Source organism: Nomia melanderi, chromosome 2 (assembly GCF_051020985.1).
Source record: "Nomia melanderi isolate GNS246 chromosome 2, iyNomMela1, whole genome shotgun sequence".
Lineage (NCBI taxonomy): Eukaryota > Metazoa > Arthropoda > Insecta > Hymenoptera > Halictidae > Nomia > Nomia melanderi.
The window spans coordinates 28,085,892-28,109,265 of NC_135000.1; the positions used below are offsets into that span (position 1 = coordinate 28,085,892).

At 50.8% G+C, this 23,374-nt stretch overlaps 3 protein-coding genes across 5 annotated transcripts in view; 2 read left to right on the forward strand and 1 right to left on the reverse strand.

Annotated features, from left to right (window-relative positions):
• On the reverse strand, positions 1–2,887 carry LOC116433329 (armadillo repeat-containing protein 6 homolog). The gene is made up of 5 exons (XM_031991307.2): positions 2,239–2,887; positions 1,442–1,773; positions 1,069–1,364; positions 724–989; positions 1–633 (listed from the first exon to the last, which is right to left on the reverse strand). Exons 1-5 carry the CDS (start codon positions 2,353–2,355, stop codon positions 265–267), a joined length of 1,380 nt encoding a protein of 459 aa, XP_031847167.1. The 5' UTR covers positions 2,356–2,887; the 3' UTR covers positions 1–264.
• Positions 2,887–22,971, forward strand: LOC116433330 (uncharacterized). Its single transcript, XM_076364627.1, has 7 exons — positions 2,887–3,043; positions 3,753–4,617; positions 4,695–4,808; positions 4,890–4,979; positions 5,080–5,127; positions 5,723–5,892; positions 22,917–22,971. The coding sequence occupies exons 3-6, from the start codon at positions 4,724–4,726 to the stop codon at positions 5,851–5,853; spliced, it is 354 nt and encodes a 117-aa protein (XP_076220742.1). The 5' UTR covers positions 2,887–3,043; positions 3,753–4,617; positions 4,695–4,723; the 3' UTR covers positions 5,854–5,892; positions 22,917–22,971.
• Positions 17,643–23,374, forward strand: part of LOC116432267 (uncharacterized) — a 23,758-nt gene continuing 18,026 nt past the window's right edge. Inside the window, exons 1-2 of one of the 3 annotated variants that reach the window (XM_076364621.1) lie at positions 17,643–20,310; positions 21,111–23,026. In XM_076364621.1, coding sequence (XP_076220736.1) covers positions 21,626–23,026 — 1,401 coding nt within the window. In that variant the 5' untranslated portion in view covers positions 17,643–20,310; positions 21,111–21,625. The other 2 variants (XM_076364623.1, XM_076364622.1) reach the window with 2 other exon arrangements.

Below are 23,374 nucleotides of genomic sequence, written 5' to 3' on the forward strand. Positions count from 1 at the left end.
TCGTATTAAAGATAAAAGTTTATTATAAATCTATTATATAATTTACAACATATAAATATGTGAATGTATATATATAAAAGAGAACAAGTTAAAAAAACAATTTATATATATACATATATGTGAGGTACATATATGACTATCAGTGTATATTATTCTACAAAAAAAGTACTAATGTTAGTCATTATTTTCTGATATTTATTCGTCGTTTGTATGTGAAGCACATAAAAGATGTCTGGTACATTGTCGAACAAATCGTCGTCACGATTAATTGTTGTCCAAGTTCACGCCCTTTCCAGTCCACCTCTCTTTCAGCTCTACCTTCAACCCTAGGTCTCTCAAAGCCGCGTTCACGTCGCTTTCGAGCTTAGAACCGTGTTGCTGAAGGGCACGGGTCAAGACGTCCTCTACACCATACGCAATAAACTCTTGACACTCTAACTTATTTCTCACGGACATGTTTCTGATGGCCCAAGCAGCTTGCTTCAAGACACTCACGCTTTTCGAGTAAGCTTTCATCAAATCTATGATTACAAGCGGCGCTCCGCAATCGTAAAACACACCAGCGTTTGAGGGACACCTCAATGTTAATGCGGAAATGCATGCAAGTCCAGCCGTGACTACACACTCAGAGTCCTATGGTACAATCAATGTTCAAACACTATAGAAGCCTGAATAACAACCAACAGTTTTCACAGAAAGCACTCATTCAAACAGGAAACTTACTTTCATCCTACTAATGACGGAAACGATTAACAGGCCACAGCCAGAGGTAATGATATTGGACTTGACATCATCGTTTCCAGCCAGAGCTTTTAATAATTTCAACGCCTGCCAGTTCAATTTCTCTGAGTCTGGATAGTCGACCATAACGTCTGTTACAAATTTAAGTCCTCCCGCATCCTCTACCTCCTGACAGAATTCGTTTCTCACTATTAAGGCAGCTAAAGTTATCATTACATCTCCTACAACCCCCTTGTCTTTTCTATACTCTATGCGCAAGAAAGATACTTATTAGAGAACTGCGTACAACTTAGTTTCATACATACAACATCAAAAGAAACTATGTACTTGACATCAACCCGGTCAGAACATTCAAGGCCCCTTTCGCAATTACACTTGCGTGTTCGTGAGCTTTTCCATATTCGTGCCTTATATCATCATCTAATACCAAAGCTCTAATCACTGCACAAGCATCCCTCAACTCAGATGCGCTTGCATCATCCCTCATCAATATCTTTTTGAGTTTATTGAAAATATCTGCGTTAAATATAGCTTGCCTATTAAGCTCGTGCTTTATACAACATTCTCTTATCCAATGTAAGACGCATTGCAGTGTTGGAATGTCTGTATTTCTATCTAGAATCCTAATGAATGAAACTATATATTATAGGAAGAAACCATGACTTATTGCCTTTAGTCAGATTTATTAATAGTTTCTTACTGTATTTGTAAAGCTATTCCTTCATCATTTAGCAGGTCTGGATTACCAGTCATCAATGAGGTAACTGTTTTCAATGCAGACCTCATTACTGTGTTATTGTTGGGGCAAGATTTCATTATTTTTATCAGAGTATTGTATCCTCCCTTCTTCCCTGCAAATACTCTACGGGCAATGTCTTTATCTAATTCTTTCCTTAATTTATCTAATGTGTGAGGAACATTATCGTATCTCTTATCACTTAAGGCTATGTTCAGTTGATTCAGATAACCAGCTATCAGATCAGTATCATCATTGAGAATTAAATCTTTAATGATGTTGCTCAAGTCTACACCCTATAAAAATAGAGCCGATGAAAGCAACTCTGGCACAGGGGATACTTATATAATGTGATCTAGATTATTTGAATTTTATTATTCTGTTCTACTGCAACTCCAAATGTATAATTAACACATTGTGAAACTATTTCTCATTCAGTCGAAATTATTATATTCATTAAAATAAGATTATTAAGTTATACATAATGTAAAACAGACAATAATTTTATGTTAGAAAAAGGTAAATTATCCTGAAAAAAGTGTGAGTCTGGTATTATAAATAGTGAAAGTATACCTGTCTTGACAGATGATTCATAACTTGTCAAAATGGAATTTCAAAAATGTATAGCAAATAAAGTGAGGAATGTTAATAACATTTTAGACAAGTAAATTGTATAGTACAATATGTTAATAATGAGACATGAAGTGTTACTTTTCAGTGACTTTTCAGTTCGAAGGAAGGACGTAAACAAATTGGAGTACCTGCGCTTCAAATTGTTTTACAGCGTCTTCTACAGCTTCTTTAGGAGACATAGCAAATTGCTCGATATTTTCATTAACAACTTCATTATAGGTTTCCTGGCTGATTACGCGAACCATGATAACTTTATTCCTTTGTTCACCGTGTCCTGAATCTCTATATTAGGAAATGAATGCTGTCTCGCGGGATCACGGTACGCCTCGTCCACGTGAGAACAAAAAGACAAATGTCAATTTGATCGCATGTTGCAGGACACCTAGCGGATGCTACGTGTAAACTGACGGGGACAAATCTAGGGACCCTATATTCCCTCACTACACTCAACCTTTGCCAAATATTCGCACTATTAAAATGTATATCCCCTTAATTTTAATAAAATTATCGTGAAACCACTGATTAGCGTCTTCACTTAATACCGTAAATTAAAAATTAAACAATAGTTCTCTAACTTAATCACTATGCGTTACTTTCAGATATAAGAGTGCTTGTTAGCGCGAGCGCCTGTTATTTATAAAATATATTAAATTACAAGAAGAGGCGACCTGTTAAAATGGTTAAATATAGAAGAAAATGAAAAGAAGATTCAGAATCTATTTTCAGGCATAGGTTTCTCATCCTGATAAAACGTAAGCAATGCTGAGTCGCAGCGCCCTCAGCTGCTTGGCCTGGCCTAACCGTGTTTGTTCGTGTTGCGCCCGAGAGAAACAATTCTTTGTCACTTACCCTTTGGTCTTTCCAAGATTTTTTGTCGATCCGTCGGCGCCCGAAGCTGGAAAGCTCGAGGACCCGATGTGCCGAAGCGCGAAGGTAGTGTTCTCCATTTTCAATTCGCTCCACGAGACGCGTATTGTCATCTCTCGTTCCTCGCATCCCCACCGATATCACTACTCGACGAGTTTCTTGTTCACGAAAAGAGTCTAATTTCCTTAGATTGCCTTTGAGCTTTGTGTTTCCCGCTGCTTACCGAATACAGCCGCGTTTTCCTGAAAAATGGGCAATTTATTGAAATTTGCAAGGGCCTAATATTCTTATTATTTACTCGACACGCGTGTAAACTTTCCTTCGCTATTCATCATTGAAGGCGTGCGCTCTACTATTTTGTGTGTGTATAGAGCCGCCATGTGATCGACAAGGATTGTCGTGATACTCGTAAGTTCATTTTATTGGGATATGAAATTAATAATATTGTGAAATTCCAATAGAACGTTAATAGAAATTTGTCAACGCTCGCGAATAATATGTAGATTCTCCTCGTCACTTGAGTACGCGAACGATACCTCTCCTCTTATGCTAGTTTTTTCTTTATCAGTATTATCATAAAACGACGCACTGTGCAACGCTTGTGTTCTTAACTATGCATTATATATTGTACCGCGTATAAGTTTATGCATTTCCGACGACGTCGAGCGTGAGATTTTATGAATTAAAATCAGGACATTAATGTGATTGATAAAGAATTATTGTGCTGTGTTAATGCCACACATATCATTGTAATTTTATTACTTTTGTGTTACAGGAATTACAATAGTCTCTAGAAGGTGGTCGTGGATATGAAATGTTATAAAATAAATATCAGAACGAGGGAAGAGGTACATTTGATCAGTGGATCACCACGAAAGAAATACAAAAAAGAATGATAAAAACATAATGCATCACACTGTCATGCATGACTAGTTATCATTGTGTGTTCATATCAAGTTACTTTGAATGATTTTACATGTTCAGAGAAGCTGACAATTGCAAGATCATCATAGTTCATCATTGCATATATCGCTTTACATACATATATAAATAAATATATATATATATAAAAATACAAATATATATTTACCGAGCAAGATTTTTAAATATAATTCTATGTATACAAGCGAATAGCCTTAAAGAAAAGTTACTGTAAGTTTTTGATAATTGTGGTGCCGTTTGATATAATCAAGAAGAGAAATCAAATTAGTTCCAAGAGAGGAAATAGTAACTACATAGTTTTCTCTATATTTGGTAAAAATCAGCTTTTCTAAATGATGCTCAAACAGTTACAAATACTCTTATATACCATACATAGAGTATTAAATGAGAGTCTGTTCTGACAAGATTGGTGGCACTACTAAAGTGAAATAAAAATGTTTTAAGCCCTCAAAGATAATGCACAACAGTCAGGAGAGATTATGTTCTGTGATTTCAGTGTTGTGCAAAGTTATTCGTGTTTACATACCATGTATGACTGACAAATGAGTTAACAGTAATATATTTTTCCATGGAGAAAGTAACATGTTAATGTAACCGTTTCATCGAGAATTTTGGGTAACACTCCAATTTGGAGACAATAGATACGGTGCTCATAGTTGCATAAACAGCAGTAGAACTGAGATTAACACTTTGTACCGGTAAGCAATTGTTCTATCATTTAAAATTTTAAACCCTCTAACGTATTCAAATTTCAAAGTGACTGATTCTTTTACAGATACTAAAGGTACATTTGAGGAAGTCCTAATGCTGAAAGGAAACTTATCATCGTACTTAGACCCTCATAATGAAGAAGAGTCGTCTTATGTAACTCTCAGCAATGGACCATACGGTACTTAACAATTGTTCTTCATTGCTACTATTGTATATAACAGAGAATTTTTTTTATTAATATATTTAATTTACTTTTCAGTATATGTAACTGATTCAGCCAACACGGAACCCAAGAGTGATCATGATCTTGTAGATGTATATTTTTTAACCCCTATTCTTTGTAAACATTGTAAGTATCTAATTTCAATATTAAGCATCATTTTTTTACAACACTGTACGAAGTTCGTTTGAATGACTAACATCATTTGCTTTTTCATATCTTCTTTCAGGTGAAGATTATGTTTGGGGCACCGGGAAAGTGGGGGTCAAATGCAAAGGTGAGTCATTTACAAACAACTACCAATAATTGAATATTTTAAAGAAACTTACGCGATCATTGTTCGTGTCGTGCGTAGATCCATGATGTTCACAGCAGCCATTGAACCTTTCACATTCGTATTGAATTCACACTTCGAAATCCACTCGAATCCGTTGCGTTCTCTTTAAGTCTATTGAAATTTCTTTAATATTTCGTTCTACTATGTAAATATCCATATAAAACACTACTTCGTTTTCGAATAATGCACAGAATAATCACTTTTATGCAAAAATAAAAAAAACTTAAAAAGAACGCTTGATGCCGCGTCCAACGGATCCTCTCGAATGGTTCGATACCGATCGAAAAGATCGAGATATCGAACGATACATTTTTGAAAAATTCGCGCTGGCGAATCGTGTACCGACCGCGTAGAGTAATCGCGATGGGGTCGCCCTCTTTCTACGCGAATTGCGAAACCCTGATAACACGGTGCATCGTTGTTCCCTCGATCATCGCCGAGGGCAGCACCGTAGCATAGTAACACATGCAGTCGCGGTGATTTCAAGTGGTGTACTATCGTGTCCCCCTTCACCTTACCTCGCATTCGTTTCCAGCTCAGCCGGCAGTTTCTTTTCTGAAACTTCACAACCCTCTCCTGTTCCTCTTGCTCCCCACTACCGAGCCTTGCCATCGTACGACCCAGGAGCGTATCCATCCTCCACGAACCCGGACCAATTTTTCTTAAATTTCTACGGCCATCCGAGCGTTCATTCAACCGTGACGAGTGAGTTTTTACACGCCTAATCGATACTCTTCGATATCTACAAATAACCGGATAAACATACAAAAGAATGTTTAAAAATGATTTTTAAGGGCATTCCTAATTCTTCCAGCTCCCAGCATATTTAATTACATATATTTCTAAATGATTATTTATACCTTTACCACTTATACTTCGTAAACTATTGATACTTTACACGAAGCTTGCGGGTTTCGCAGCATTACATTGTTGCTATGAGGAAATCCTCCTGCCTCGAAAATTCCGATTTAAATGAAGCCCTGTGGGACTGTAGAGCACGTCGGACTGTACACTGAAACATACTTTTCCATCGGAAATTCACGCGGAGGGGATGAAGTCAACCCTTAAAGTAGATAGCGCGCTCCAAGCGATTGCTGCACCATCGAGGGCTGTGATTGTAAAATAAATACTCTTGTATAAAGAATAGATTCCTAACCACTACCTCGTATAACAGAAAATAAGGAACTAGCCAAGCTCTCTCTAAACAAATTTCACCTCAAATACGTCGACAGAAAAAAATGCACGAACCCGATATCTTTAAGGGTAGCTTTCACTTGGTCACAGCCAAATTCTTCCAACCTATCGCGCGAATCTTTAAATTCAAGGGACATCTATTTCTCCTTATCTTCGATTCTTTCCGGCGTAAATACCTCTCGATCGAAGAGACGGCGTGCAAGTTTCCACGATTGAACTTTCCATGATAACTCTTGGAAGTTCGGTGAGCGTGTATGGCCGGATATAGACGCGGCTCGTCTAAATACGTGGAAGATACAGAATTAGCGAGCGGGGACGTAGGAAACCGGGTGGTTCGGATCGTTCCCAGCGCAAACGTGTCCACGTGCGGGCCAGATATCACGCAACCGTGCGGCCAACGAAATTACATACCTGTGTCCCGTTCGCGTTTCCGCGGCGCGGAAAGAGGAAATCCAGTTGCCGGCCGGTGTTCGCGGCCGCGGTCACAGGTAGCCGGCGCAAACCAGCGGTTTTTCACTCGTCGCCGCGGGGTCTTTCCCCCTCGCCCGCGCCGGGGGCAGAAATCTGATGATGCGAGTTGATGTAACCTCGGTTACGAGTGCTGTAACGTCAGCCTCGCACGATTTTGCGGGCGTGTTCTCAGCGGCGTGAACTCCTGGCGCGATCGAGGGGTCCCCCGTCGCTAATCCTTGAGAATCGTTGCATTCGATTACGCGGGGACGCCTAACGACGCCGTCGAACTGCACGCCTACGTGGCCGTGCTCGCGTCGTCGCATCGCGGAATCGATGATTCTCGTGACAGAAACGGGGAGAGGAAAAAAAAGGAGAGCCGGGAGGAAGAAAAAAAGAGTTCCGCCTCGCGGCACGATATAAAACGGGTTTTCCTTTGTCCCTAAGACACACGCTCTCGGAGCCCGCGCTCTTGCATGACCTACGCCAGCGACCCGATACGTCCTTGCGACTCCGACTCGGAACGGTCGATTACGATTTCGAAAACCGACGACTGAAGCGCCTGCACCTTTTCCGGTTTTTTTTTTCTTCTCGTCTCTGTAAGGACTCGAGTTTCCTCGGTCGTCGACGAGATCAGCCTCGAACGGAGGAATCGGATCGCACTCGGTTTCCTTCTCGGCTTCTTCCGTTTACTGCTTTGGCACTCGGTCGAGAATTGCTCCGTAATAGGCGATACGATCGCAAGTGGAATGAGCCGTCTATGATCAGCCAGCATATTTAGGTGAAATATATCGTTGCGTAAGAAACGGCGGAAGGCACCGGGCGAACGGACACATGTTCCAACTGAAATGTAGCCAACGCCGCGGCAGCAATGGTTTCATAAAACAGTTTTAATCCGATAGAAAAAGGAGAGACGAGTGAAAGTGCGCGCGCGGTAGCACGGTCTTTATGGTGGACAGGCGGAATAACGGTGAAGTCGAAGGATTCGTTGCGAAGTTCGCGTGCTCGAGAAGTTGGGAAAAAGGTTCTGGAGCTCCGTACACGAATCGGCGACTTCCTCGTTCGTGGTTCAAAAAGGAAACCCGTTCACCGTGACACAAAGAATCGACGCGTTTCAGAAATTCTGTTTCGGTCCTTAGCCGGCCGCGATTGATGTCGAAACAGCTGATCGCAATTTGGCAGAGACCGCGCCGCGCGAGAGCAATCAGCGCTGAGAAAATTCCTCGAGGCTCTCCGCGGATTTTCCGTTGAAGAAAACGCGTCGTATTATTAGGCTAAATTAATCACCGCGGTAAGAGGAATTCTCTTAGCGATCCTCGTCGTCGATCTCTCACCCGCGACACTCGAAGTCATCGGCTAAACCCGTCTCTCCTTTGCTCGTATCTGGTTTAAATTCCATGGACAACGGAGGATATCAAAATTGACCCGTCGCGCGTCATCCGTGATTCGCGTGCCTCGCGTTAACGTCCGTATCGCGGCTTTCTTTGCTCATCGATCCGCTCGTAAAATTAAACTCATGCGTCACTCGTAATCGTCGCTTTCGAAATTCATCGCCGTTAGGACCGGGTCGGCCTTCTTTCGGACGGGGACGTATCATCCGCCGGTGCAACGGAGGCGCTTCGTGTTCCCCGCGTTTAACCGACGTTACAATTTTCTGTGTGGCCCCGGCCAACGGTGTTTGCCCATATAAGGAACGGAATTACAGCAATTTCGGTTAGGGAATTACGGGAACGCGCGCATCTGTCGCGCGGCATCGAAGACGGCGCGCGAGCGATAAGCGTAAAGGAGAGTGACGCCTAAGTGCGGTTCAACGATGCGTTTCACCTCTCCCGTCCGATAAAACGGAAGAAAACGATGAGGCACCGAGTTGTTTCGAAGGACAATCGAACGGGGTCAAAAGTCCTCCTGTTGCTACGTGAAACGAACGAAGCCATGGAAACGAGCTCGTCGCGCAAGCGCTTCGCCCTTCCGTCGCTTTCCCCCCTTTTTTCCTCGATTTCCGGCTTCCCCTCTCTCTTTCTCTCTCTCGTCGTCTGTCCTCGTCGCATCTGCTGCGACGAGTTTTTCCACCTTTTAGCCCGGTCGAACCGCGAGCCTACCGCACGCCGAAATTATCCGGAACGAACGGAGGAACCTCGCCATCCTTCGTTTCCGGGATCGCCGCGGGAACCCGCCGATCGCGCGGATTTACGTCGCAACGTTTTATGGCTCGTTATCCCGCGGTGCTACGACCTTCCCTCCGCACCCGTCTGATTTGTATTCGATTCGTCTCCGGAGAACGCCCTGCACATTCTTATCGACGCGGGAGCATTAACTTCCGTAATTCTCGACGCTGTAACCTCGGCGCATCGCGTTTCGCCGAGTGCACCGACGCTCTCCCGATAGCGCCGCGACGATCTTAAACATTCAATCGAGACGTTGCCTTTTCAACAGCCGAACACATTAGAATGAAAATCTAGCTGAATCTAAAAAGGTTATTTTTTTTCGTGACTGGCATTCGCATAGGGGCCCAACGCTGTTGCTCCGCTGGCTCTGACCTTAATTGAGTAATTTCGATCCGAACGACCTCGACACCCCTCTCGCCCGTCCCAATTTACACGGCCCATCCGCATGCACTTTGACCGTCAAACGGAAGCCTCTCGCAGCCGGCGAAGTTACGATCGGACGCGCGTGGTCGTCGCGTTCAACTCAAACAGAAAGCGTCGGGACGTCTGCTGTCGGGTGAGACGAGCGGGTCACCCGAGGCCGAAACACACGCTCCTCGAAGAGTATACATCCTCTTCAATTTAGGAGTTTGCTTTCCTTTCTCCCTTCTTTTTCCTCCGGCCGAGCCAATCCTTTCATCTCACCGACGTGTACACGTCGTCTTCCGATCGCTCTTCTCGCCCGCGCCGTGTCTTCCGTTCGCCGAAGCGTCCGGTATGCAGAATGCTCGCGGGGAGGGGCCGCGCGCAGGAACCTCGAGTCACGTACGCGCGTCCTTGATTCCGGGTAGATTCCCAGAAATCCCGCGTGCCCTGGACCACGGCCGGCCGGCGTTGTTGTCCGAGGGTCGGGAAACTCGGAAGCGGGCAACAGCTCCGCGGGGAGAGGCGGCGGTCGAAGTAACACGTAACCCGGCGACGCATAACAACTCCTTCCGTGTGTGTAGTGGCGTGCTCTGACTCGTTCCTCGGGAGCGCGCGCCTACGTACGTCTACTTACGTACGCGCATCGGCTTTTGTACGCGAGCTCTTCATATCAGGTCGGTCGATTAAACTAAAATTAACTCGTCCACCTCGAGCGAGCAACCTAACGAGCGAGCGAGCGCGTTCCTTCGGAGCGTCATCGAGTACGTGCCCACTCGTGCCAACATTTTAGCCCGTGTCCTCACGCTTTCTTTTCTCTTCCGCTCCCTCCCTGCCTTTCATTCCACCTTGAATTTCAGCCTCGCATTTTCTTAATGCGCCGACTCTTTTTCCCCGCCCGGCTCCGGCTCCGGCTCCGTCTCGTTTGTTTCCACGGACAGAGATTTCTTTCAGGAGGGCGAGACAGGTGGGGGAGTACGTTCGAAAGCGGACCCGCCGCCTAAATAATTCTTCGCGCCGTTCCGCGAAGTTTTTCAACCGTGCAGCCGTCGTTCTCTTCCTTCCCTCCGCCTCTGGAATTTCGTGCGATACGTACCGGAGAAAGGAGCGGCCGTCGCGCGAACGAGTCCGATCATTTTTCCCCGATTCGACCGGAGTTTCTTCGTTCGGCCCCTGCCTCGCTTTAGCCGGTGAAACTTTTACGCGCCGCGAGAACGATCGATTCTTTTTTTTTTCTTTCTTTCTCTTGTCCCATTCCGTGGCTCGTTCCACTTCGTCCGCGGCCGTTCGTTAATCTCCCGTGGAAACGCGGCCCGGTGTGCCGTCGGTCTCTGGAACGGTGTTTTAAGATTGTCAGGCCGGGAAGACGGCGCCGGCCGCGAAAACCCGGTGAAAGCTTGCCCAGTGTCGTTCGCTCGCTCTTCTCGTTCACCCCGCACGACCTCGGGTATCGACGGGTTACCGCGGCTACGCGCGTGCCGCGTGAGAAAGTCCCCGCGATCGTGAATTCGAATCGATGGACGGAAGAAACACCGTCGCCCCCGTCGCTTTTAATAGGGTAAGGTTGCTTTAAGTCGTATCGCGGATTAAATCGTACCTCTCAAGTCGATGTAATGCCATGGCAACAGCGCTTCCGACACAACGAAGATGCACATTGGTGTTAACAATATTGATCCGCGTAGTCAGGTTTAATTACCGACGCCTCAGTAACGTAGTTTTTTCCTCGAAATTACATCGTACTAGTTCGAGTTAACGTTTTATCGTGTTTATTTGAAATATAACGTGCCACATCTTAATTCGTACCTACAAAAGATTCCGAAATCGTATCGGTAATGATCATTCAAGTTTTGAATGAAGCAATTATTCCTTGTTGATCCAATATACGTTACAGTTTATACACTCCTTTTCTTATGGGGTACGACTTAAGCAACCTTACCCTAAACCAGACCCGCGGCGAGCGCATAAGTTTCGATTAAACCGCTCGAATACGCACGCGTACTTCTGCCTCCTCTTTCCCTCTCCCCTTCTCCGTCTCCCTCGCACTCTCCGTCGCCGCTCTTCGCCTTTTCCTCGTTCATCATCCTTTTGTTCCTATTTCTGATAGGTTTCCAACGATCTTGGCGCATAACCGATTTATAATGCATACATATTTATGAGCCGAATATTTGTGCGGAACCTCCGCGAGAGTTATTCAGGCAGTGTTCCAGTGACTCGCGGAAGTCCGCCGGATAAAACCGGGAACCCCTCGTCCTTCCAGTGTCTTGTCTTTTTGCGAAAAACTCTCACCGGCCGGGAACCGATCCGAGCGAGCGTTTCGTTCTCCTCCCTCGACCTTCGCGCGCCGCTGAAATTAATGTATTTAAATTGGCCGCGATACATAAAGCGGCCGCCGGCACCGGATTCTCCGTTATCTGATTTCTCCGAATATCTCGATCGCGACACGCGCAACGGAAAATCGGTCGGCGCCGCGCACTACGAGGATGCCGGTCTAAAGCCGGGTGTCCGTTTGAAGTTATAAAGGTTAAGTATAAATATTCGGGACCGACGATCCGCGAGCATTATCGAACTCATCGTCACTCTCGAAACAGTATCCACTCGAGAGAGAAATACTCTCGAGAGCGACCGGCGATAGTTTTGCTCTAAAACGGACGCGTATCCTAATGAATCGCCGCGGGGGATGATGCAGCGTTCCCGTTTCGCGTGTCCCGTGCCTCTGTTTTCCCGCGGTGCCACGTAAATTCAACGGAGAACGAAGCGCGGCGCGGCAGCCTCGCGACGCGACGTGCCCGGGGAAGGGAAAAAGGAAGGAGAAATCGACCGCGGGTCGTCGTCGTCGTCGTTCCTCCTCTCCTTTTTTCCCTTTTCCCCCTTTTTTCCCGCGGCCGGGAATCTCGCGTGTCGCCGCGCGCGAGCACGGCCGCGTGCTCGCCCGTTCCGATTAGGCCGGGGCGGCTCTGCATTTCGGGGAATGTTACACACAGCCGGGATGCACGCAATGGAGCTGCATTGATTCGCAGATATAGAGGGCCCCTCCCCCCAGGCTCAGGGCGGAGGTCATGGGTAATGGAGTGCACCGTCACGTTGCTATGGGAAATTCGGGATTCCCCGGGTAAAGGATGGAGCCGACGCGAGGAGAATAGGATGTGCAACGACGTAGTCGATCGAGGGTTGCGGTGACGCGGCTCGCCGATCGTTCGGGTTCAATTAAAACCGGCGCCGCGCGGAAGATGGCCGCGATTTCACGGTTCGGATGCGTCGACCCGGCAACAACTCTTCACGGATGTCTTCATCCGAATTGACTTCGTTCGGCAGTTCATTGCGAATCTTAATGTGGCCTTTAAACGTGTCGATGATACTTCGCCGGACGATCTTATCTCCGACGCTTCGTTTTCATTACGTTGGGTACTCGATAATTGAGCGCGCGACGTTGATTACGGTTCTCCTCGGAGAAAGCGGCGCGGTAATCCGATGCACAACCACCGACGATCAAATATCTGCCCGCTTATCTTATCGTGGCGCAGCGTTCGAGAAGGACGTTTCGTGTGCATCGGCTCGGAGCAAGAACTTCGTAGACTCGCTTGAATTTGGAAGCGGAATCCACGAATTAAACGCGGCGCGCTCGCGTTCGCAACCGGCATCTTTCCGTGCGGCGATTACACGTTGCCTCGCTAATTATTCCCGGCGAGGCACCCGCAATTTCGTCGCTTACGCAACGCTGACACTGTAACTCGTCTCATTAACGCGTATCTGCCGCCCACGTCTCTCACGGTGCTACGCGTCATTGTTCCCGGACCGCGTCGAGCCTCCGTCTGGAGTCGGGACGGAATCTCTCTTTGTTTCTAGAATCGAAACGAATCGAATTCTGTCACACCGGGAGATGTCACCGACGGATCCGCGCGCGATATATCTGCGACTCGACGGGAAGGCACGGAAGGAATTTGAAAAAAAGGAAAAAAGAAGCACATGACCGCGACGGGAATCTTGACGAATTCATTTGCATCGTTACGTAACCGGCCGTGCATCGATGGAATCGACGGCGTCGATCGTTGCTTCTCGAAGCGTGCGGGAACGGGCGCCGCGTCGGAATTAATTCGCGCGTCAGTACTTTTGATACGCGCGGGCACGGTCGCACGAAACTATCCGTCGCTCGGCCCGCGGAGCTGGAATAAAAACGAGCCGGCTCGTATTATACGGGCGCGGCCGAGCGTGTCTTCGTCACGTTGTCGTATTTAAACATTGACGGAAGCTAAAGGGGGAGCCCGGTTGCATTATAGGAACGAGACCAGCTGATTTTATAACCGCGCGCCCGGACACGCCGTTTTTTCCTGCCCCCCCGCCCCTTTCGCCGTCCGTTTCCGGCGAAATCCCATTAACGGGTTTCTCATATTCATGTAGCCGAAATGTGACCGAGGAAAGGATTCCTTTCACAATAGCTGAAAGAATGGAGGCTCTTCTTTTCTTCAAGTCCTTCGCGGTGAACTTCCGAGCAAGATATCGCGAAAGGACTGTGTAAATTGACGGATACTCTAGCTACGCCTTCTATAGAAACTTAATCTCCCAGCTGCGACGGAATTGTAACATTTAATATCTGTTATACATTGTCCTAATTGGAATCTAGTCGTCTATCATTTCATTCTGGCAGGGTTGAAACCCCAATTTCGTAGATACGATGAGCTTCCATTGAATAATTGAGGATTACAGTCGCAAGAACCTCAATGTTCATATTAAATAATGTTAACTAGTCTTGTTGAAACAATTGAGAATCACCCATCAGGCTCGTATCGCTCCTACCATACAGAAAATCCCAACTGTCCGTGGCAACAAGCGCTAACCCTGGTATCCTTACTCACTATTTACCCACAGGCGAAAAATCCTTTCTATCTCTGGCTCGATAAGAATCGGTTTCCGAATGCGCGATACCGTCGGGAGAGCACACCCGGCCAAGTACAATGGCACGTATCGCTATCTCGCTGCCCATTTAAATGCCCCGGCTAATCGCGTCCGGCGGCGATCGCAAAAATACTCGTCACCGTTGGTATTGTTCCCTCGGAGATAAGATTCGCACGCAAAAAAATGAAAGATGGCGGCGGGGCCCTCTTTGCAGTCGCGTCTCGGTCGCGGCAGTGCACGCGCTAACGCGTGTCCCAGCTCGCGCGTGACCAGGGGAGGCCGGGACGACGGGGATCGCGGCGATCGAGCCCTCCGTGATCTATCGGGCGCGTGCAGCGCGAGCATCGCGTCGAATGCTCCTCGTTGAACTTTCGAGTCACGATCCGGCCGGTTGTGGGCGGGTCGCAGCGGCGAGGTTTTAGGCCGCGCGCAAAATTCGCCGTCACGGTTCTCGTAACCCAATCCGATGGACTTCGCCGAGGAAACGGTCGCGACATGCAGGCACGAGCTATCTAGCGATGGGCATTTGAATCCAGGTGTGGAAGCAGTTCGATGTTTTCGAGACTGTCAGCGTTCGAAGCGTTCCGAACAGGATCCTGTTCTCTCCGACTCTTGAACGTCTCGAAAGTCCTGAATCCTAGCCTCTGTCTCGAACGCAGTGACAAGTTTCACGGATATGAACGATCGGTCACTGCAGCGATACATCGTACAACGGTTGCTCGCGTCGACTAAGACCGAGTCGAGCAGGCTCGAATTGAAGACTTTCAAGAATTCTAGACCTTCCAGACATTCAAGAGTTTAAACGTATCGACTCCTATTCGAGGCGATTCGAATTTTTCGCCGCGCGTGCATATTCGAAACGGTTCGAAGTCCCGGCAACACATCACCGGCGGTACCCGCCGCGCAGTCGGCGCGGTTGAAAGTTATCGAGGTAGGTTCGCGCGGCGTAGATATTTAATAACGCGCGTGAAAAGCGCGCCGCGCCTCCTTCGACCTGGTTCGCAACATACCGGCTCCGCGGAAGAGGAGGAAACGCGTTTCTCGCCGCGTGATACCGTAACGTCGAGTCGAATATCTAGGAATGCCGCGGCCGATCGCGCCTCGATATCGCCCTTATGATGTATAAGCTCGAACGGCGGAATCAGGAATGCTCGTAAACTGCCTCCTTCCCCCCGCATCCCCCCTCCTTTTTTCCATTTCGGTCATTCGCGGTGTGCCAAGGAAATCCAGTATCCAGCGCGCCGGGAACAGCTCGCGTCTCGTTTTCCTCCGCGCGCCTTGTATCCTTCCGAATTCGGCTGTCTGGCTGCCCTCCGCCGTCCCTATTCTACTTAGAGGCTGAACTGCGCGACGTCCCGGCGTATACCGTGGTTGGAGCGGACCTCGACGGAAGGGTGTCTCGCCGTGGCAAGGGTGGCTCGCAAGGACGCGCCGTGATAGTCACGAATACCGGGGATTCCGTCGGAATAACCTTCGGCTACAATTTAATCCGGCAGGCCTCGTTCGTCGAAACCTTGAAAGGGTGTCTATCAATTGGCTTTTCGACGGGAAATCGATCGGTCCCTGCCGATGGGACGGGGTTCGTGCAGGGCGAAGGGTTAGAACGGTGTGGCCGGCCGGTGTCTGCACTGTGACCTTGAACAGAACACCCGACGCGAGTGCGGCTGCGCGGCCGGATTCGATCATCCTACGTCCGGGGATCCTTGTATCGCGTCCCCGTTCCTACTGCCGCGTCCCCCTCCGCCGTCGGTCCTGCCTCCCCGGCCCGCCGACCTGCCCCCCTTTTACCTTGGAAAGTCGCTTTTCACTTTCACGTCCCTTTCTTCCCTTTCGAGTACACCACGCGCGGCCCTTTCATGTGACTCGAGTGCCGGAGGCCCTTGGTGCGCGCGAGAGCACGTGCGTACGCACTTGAACGTATCGCACGCAGCGGCGGCTTTCGCGATAAGGACGCGGGAGAGGGATAGAGGTGGAGAAGGAGAGAGAGAGAGAGAGAGAGAGAGAGAGAGAGAGAGAGAGAGAGAGAGAGAGAGCAGGAGAGCGGCTCGTAAAGAATGAAATCTGATTCTGGCCTCGTCAGCATTGACATTTACGACACGAAGGGAGTAGGGTCTTTGATTCCTTCCTTCTCTCTCTCTCTCTCTCTCTGTCTCTCTCTTTCTCTCTCCCCGCCTCTGTCTTTCTCTTCTTTTCTTTCATTGGGCGGCGAAGAGGGTGGAAGAGGGGGTGTTCTTTCCAGTTTCTCTCGGCGAATTTCGCCCATTGAATTTTCGAGGGTTCGAAGTGGTTCACCCGTGCGCCGCAATCCGCTTTACTGCCGGTTTATTTTTACGCCTCCGTGCCGATGGAATTTCTATCTGTTTCGGATCTCTGAATCATCGCGAGGATCTACGCTTGACACGAACGATCATCGTTTTAAACGGGGGGTGGGGGTCTTTTGTTAACCGAGACACGTACTCGCCCACGCACAGAAGCGTTGGTCCGGCTCGATTTAGTCACGAACGGCGTCGAAAACTTATCGCCGTCGCGGTGTGTGTTTTTTCGCTTAGACCGCGAGTCCCGGTATCGGCCGGCCGCGATTTCTCGGTTTCGGGCCGAGCTTAGATGAACCGCACCGCGGCCAATCGGCGCGCGGGGGGGCAGAGCGATGCGACCGTTCGGACTTTATCGCCGGCCCAGATAAGAATGAAGCCCGAGCCCGGGACAGACCGATCGCGATTCGATGGTAATTTCTCATTAATAGCCTGGACGTGTTCGGACTGCGTTAAGCGATCTCCGGTGGAAGCCGGGAGACGTTGCAGCTGTCTCTTCGTCGCCGAGCGTTTCTACGCTATCTCGAAGGAAAGAGCAAAACGATTCGAACGTATCTGTCGGTTCGGCTCCGATCGACGATTGCCGCTCGTGAGAACGAACGAGACGTTCCGCTTGTACGGTTCTAGCCTGGTTAATCTCCCAGAGACACGCTCGAATTAAAGCGCACAGCGGAGTCGAACTCGGGCAAACTTAATTTCCTTTATCAACGAAAATACACACGGAGGCACGTCAGCCTCGCATGCGGCGCGATAATACGAATCTCGATTTCCATCTTTCCGCCGATCGAGAATTGAATTACTTTGCCCGACCTTTAAGGGGGTTTAAAGTCATCAACCTCTGTCACCAACGGTTACAATTACGATAGCCGCGGCCAGGCTGGCCGGCTCTCGTATCTCGATCGGTAAATTACACGGGAGAGTGTGTGTGCTCGCTCGGAAATCCCCCTGGTTCGCTGGTAAGCAAAATTAGACGAGATTCGAAGCGTGTGTGGGGTCGAGCGTGAAACGGATGAGAAATTTCCGCGAAGCCGGTGCGGTTCGATCGGCCGGCGGAACAGAGCCGGGGGCCCGGCTGTCGCTAGGTACGCCGGTGGCTCCGCGTAAAGGCCACGGAAACAGCCGAAACAAGGCGGAACGGGCCGAGCCGTAACGCCGACGGTCGAGCACGAGCTACCCTCGACAGGCTGCGACTGCTATGGCTATTGACCGAACTTGGCGGACCGGCCGGTCAGCTGTGCGCCGAGCCGCCGGAGAAGATATTCTCCCTGGCAGGAAATCGTCCTCGTGAATCGTGCGTTCGCGGAGGAGGACAGCGACGCCGAGGGGACACCGGTGGGCTGATCGCGTCCTGTGTCCGTTCGCGAGACAGTGCGAACACGGAAGGACGAAATATCGGCGAAGGGAAAGCTGGCTAAAGAGGGTGAGAGACAGTGGAACGAACGTACGTAGCAAGCAGCCGGGTGCAAGACCAGCCGGCGGATTTCAAGCTGTCGTTTCTTTTCGCTGTTGACTGTGACCCACAAGAGGGAGCATTCGTGATCATCCGGTGCGACGAGACACGAACCGTTCAAGTGAATTGTTCATCCGATCCGTATTTATTGTGGATGCTAGATGTTCGGTTGCCACCGAATTCATTCCGTAACCGTGGTCCCCCCCCGGAGGATGATCCGAGTAACTTCAGGGAAAGAACGAGGACAGAGAGGAGGGTGATATACGCGTTCGAGAGTGTCGCACGCGATTATCGCCGCCGACAGAGAATTTCGTTGGCCGGTGCGCGGCTTCCTCGATGAAGTAGAAGACACTGTCTCGGTCAGACGAGTGAAAGCCGAAAACTTAGGACCGTTCTCCTATACACGCTCCGCGAAGGAGATAAAGTCGGCGAACGAAGCAGGCGAACGGCGCGAGAGAGAGATAGAGGTACCGGGCGAAGGAAAAGGGGAGAAATAGGGGAGAGGGATAGCCTATACGTGTATACGCGCTTCTGTGTGCGAACGCGCGAGAGGGACAGAGAGGGAGTGACACAGAGAGAGAGGGAGAGAGAAAAAAAGGGAAAGAAGTTCGAGACTTGGCCCACGGTTGGCAGTCGGCGTGTAGACCGGCTGTGCGCTCGGACAGCGGAGTGAAAGAGGAAAGAAGAGAGGACGGTGAATCGCTGTGCGGGAGAAGGACGGTAACGGTGGAGAGGGAAGAGCCAAGCGAGAGAAAGATAGATCGAGCCTCCGGGGCGAGAGGGGCCGAGGGGACGACGCTCGTAGAGATAGGGAGCAAGAGAGATAGAGAGCGCGCCAGAGAGAAAGAGAAAAGGAGAGAGAGGGAAACGGAGCCGGAACGACGGAGAGAGACGGAGGGATAGATAGGTGTCGTGCACGTACGTGCACGAAGTGACGTGTGTGCAGGTGTGCGCGTGGTGCAGGCCGCCGGTGCAAAAAGTGCAGTGCCCAGTGGACTTTTCCATCCCGTGGCCAGGAGGTGCGTGCGCTGCCTCGACGAGGAGGCACGTATTCGTCGGTGTTCCGGTGTGAACTGATCGGCGAACGAGAAGGAAGGACGGGAGTTCTCGTTCGGTACCAGAGGTTTTTTTTTTCCTTTCGCATTGGATACCGTAGCGACGCGACCGAGAGGAAGAGGGAGAAAGACGGAGGGAAAGGTCGCCGCGAGTTTACGGCGGGTCAATCGCGGTGCAGTGTCAAATCTCGTGCAAACTCGGGTCTGATTCTCAGCGTGGGGTTCCCGGTTAACGGGAACGCTGGCAAAAAGAAGACCGCGGGGAGATTTTCCACGGCAGGGACCAGAGCAGAGAGGATACCCGCGGAGAACGAGAAGCGTACACGCGTGGCGAGAAGGGGAATAAGACAACCATAGCCGTCCGGTATCGAACTGCTTTACCGACGGAGCGGCCCGTTACCTCGCCGCCGGTAAAGTGCTTCCACCGAGTGATCTATCGGGGAAGGAAGAACGCTCGCGGGACCGAGGAGACGCACCAGTCGCGAACTTGTCGTGGTCGTGATAAGGGCGAGAGCGGTGGTTCCGTGATCGTTTCGTGAATCGACAATCTGTGCTCCTGGATCTATCGGAAGCCCACGTTGGAAACAACCGTGACACGCGCGCATCGTCACCTGGTACACACCCAGTGCACGCGTACAGTTGGAAGTCGCGCGATTCGGGAAATTTGTTCGCAGTGAAACTCCGTTTATACCGATCGCCTGGATCGAGCACGTTTTCACAACGGCTACCATGCGCACGGATTCCAGTACTGTTCTCCTCTGCCGGTCACGGTAACGAGAGAACCGATCCTCGACTGAGCGCACCTAAACTCGTCGGGAATTGAGAGTGCCATCGAGACGGCAGGGGACGACAGCCGGTTGCTCCGTCGCGATTAAACGGCGGCGAAGGTTAACGAAGATCCGCGGAGAGTCCTTCGCGGGATCTCGCACGTGATCGACGGTCAGGAGAGGTTGGGTTTTCCTAGGCGAAGGAGGAGGAAGGAAGGAATACTCTCGCGTTAACACGGACGACACGCGAGCGGGACGCAGAGCTGCCTGAGGGAAGGCACGTCCGCCGAGCAGCGAACAGTGCCGTCCGATCGGCGGAATCGGAAATCGAACAGCCGAGGAGCCGCGCACGCGCATGTCGCTTCCGGGGGACCGACGATCCACGATCGATCGCGGGACGACGCGCGCTGCCGGGAGACCGCACGCTCGACTTTATCGGTAAAATAATTGGATCGACGAGTCGGCCGAAGGGAACCGCTCGCTGCGAACGTGTTCGTCGCGCGCGCGGCTGACGCGGTGTTCCGGTCGGCCGCTGACGACGGACCCGCGACACGAGGAGGATCTCTTCTCCTCTTCTGCTCCTACACACGGGCGTGCACGCGAGCGCGAACGCGCGCGCGGGAGTACGTTGAAAATCGTTCGGTGTCGTTGCTTGACGAAACCGGTTTCGTTCGGCTCGGCGAATCTCGGCGTTTATACAAAGGTCGTGTGTGCGCGCACCGAACGGAGAGGGAGAACAAGAGAGACAGAGAGAACGACAGAGAGAGGGAGGAGGAGGAGGGCCAGGGAGGGAGAGATCGTGTGGTAGGAGTGAGATTTATGGAAAACGAATTTACACGAGGTCACACCCACGGGAGCGACTCTTTCTCTCCGTCCGTCTCTCTCCCCCTTTCCCCTTATTTTTCTCTTCTTCATCTGTCCGTGCCCGTGTTATCCGTCTATTTCCACTTCGACCGAGTTAACGCGCGCGACGGAATCGCTGGATCGTTTCACTGTGCAGGTTAGCGTTGATATTCAACGAGCTCTCTCTCTCTCTCTCTCTCCCTCCCTCCCTCTCTGTGTCTCTCTCTCTCTTTCTCTCTCCGGTTCTCGTTTTCCTCGCGTTAACCTCGAACGGAATCTTTTTCATCTGAAAGATACGAACGCGTTGGCCGATAAGTTAATCGCCGGGCTCGAAGCGTTTCCCTTCGGCTGATCAGCGATCATCGATGCCCCCGATTAATGGAGCCGATTTCTAGAGATTAGATCCATCGAGCGAAGCATCTCGTGCCTTCCTGCGTAACGGGGACCCACGATCGCCGAGGAACGTCGGCTAGGAACACCGAAGATAATCGAGGATCGAACAGTAAAGCGTGTTTCCGCGAAGACAACATTGTATCGACGAGGGGGGGGAGTGGAGCGTGTTAAAGGTCTCGATGCTGGCGAGATGCGAGTGACCTTGAAACGCGACCCGGCGACGACGAAGACGAAGATCATCGGCGCAAGCTCGACGTGTTCAACGGCGGGGAAGAGGCAAACGGCGGGAGCAGGCGTCGCGGTGCACGGAAACGAGTCGGTGTGATCGAGTAGTGGCTCCCGTGGTCCGTGGGTCGACCCGGGACGATGAGGGGTGACTCGCGCGACACAACGGAGGCCCAGGACTCGCCGGAACGCAGCAACGTCTCGAGCAGCGCCGTCGCGAAGGCCGGCAACAATAAAACCTAGTCGTAGCCGGCTAGAGAAGGTTTGATGATTGCGAGGATCGGGTCGAGCGATGAAGCGGGCGACGAACGCATCCGCCGCAGCTGCGACCGCCGGTTCGCAGATGCAGCAGCCTGCGGTCAGCTTACAGGGCAGGATACACGATCTGTTTAACCCGATAACGGCGGCGGTGGCGGCGGGTGGCAGCATCGCGGACAGGGACGAACGCGAGAAGATCGCGGAGAGCAAGCCCAGGACGGAGCCGAGCAAAGTACCGTCGTCGAAGGGTGGCTCGAGCGATGACACTAAGGCCAAGTCGACGGCGATGTCGCGGCTGTTAGCCGTCGACGCGGACAATTACATGCTTCGCAAAGGCGCCGGCAGCAACTCCGCGTCGACCGTCGCCACCTCGATATCGTTATCCACCATCGCGCCGTCGTCGGCGACGACCAATCAGGCGAACGGCGGCCCGGCCGCAGCACCGGCCTCCTATCCGTCGCTGCGCCGCGAACCCAGGCCACCGCCGCAGGCACGCGCCTACCTGGCCAGCAACATCACCGCCACCAACGCCGCGTACAATGATTTCCAAATGACCGTGATTTACGCGAACGAGCCGCAGACCACGGAATCGATCAGGTCCAGGGCTAATCTCCCGTTACCCGCCGCGTCCAGACGCTACCCCACGGCCAGCCAACCGACCCATCCCCACAGCAACGCTTCCAGCATCGCCGCCACCTATTCTTCCTCGTACCCGTCCGCCTCGGGCTTGACGTCCGCCGCTTTGATGAACGGTAACGCGACCCTCAAGCATCGCGTTACCAACCGGCCGCTCCTGTTAATGCTACCACCCCTGACGGCGCAGACCGTGACCCTGGCGAGGGAGGGTCACCTGATCTCGCCCGAGAAAGTTTACGCGAGCGGCGTCGAGAGGAGCGACGAGCCGGTCGAGAAACACGACGAGACGTTCTTCGTTGAAAAGACGACGGACGCTGAACACGAGCGACTATGGAGAGGGTGTTTCCCGTGCGCGAGGCCGGCATCGTTCCACCGGTACATGTGCTTCTGCAAGGACGGTGCGCAGCTGCAGCTACTGCAGCAACAGCAGCAGCACCGCGGCGGCCCGTTATACCCGAACAACATCGGCGGAACGGTCTTGTCGTCTTTGTTAGGCGGCCGCGAGAGAGCGGAGGGCGGCGTCGATTCGTACGCGATCGGTCACGAGGGCTCGGGCGCCGGTGTCGGGCAGCGCGCCCTTCTCAAGGGCGTCGGGTCGGGGGCCGAGCAGCCCGCGACCGACCGAACCTACGCTGAATTCACTCGTTTTACGGGCTGCTGCTGCATGTGCGGTTCTATATGTCCCACAGAGTGCCATGCGTGCTTCCACGTGGTCTGCTCGGAGTATAACGGGCAGCACCTCTGCCAATGGAGTAGCAAGGGTCACGCGCTACCGGGCCAGGTTCTCGACAAGGACAAGGTCAGTACTATCACACCTTTTCTCTGACTCACGGGTCTCTGCCTCTTCTTTCCTTTTCGCCTCGGGCTCGTTAACGCGTTTACTGTCGCGCCGCGCCGTTTTACACAGGCCACGCAACTCTTAAAAATTCATTTTTATGCGATCCTTCGCATAGTTATAGCCTGTAGGATTCGGCCAAGATTTTAGTGTAATTGGGAAGGCTGTAGGCTACAGAAATCCCCGGGGGGAGAATCGAAAAACCAATGTAGAATACAAGATCGCTGATGGTCCACTAAAATCTTAATCCAACCGTGAGCCCCAGAAATACAACAAAGTTATAATTTTGTTTCGCCGAATGAGTTAGTCGGG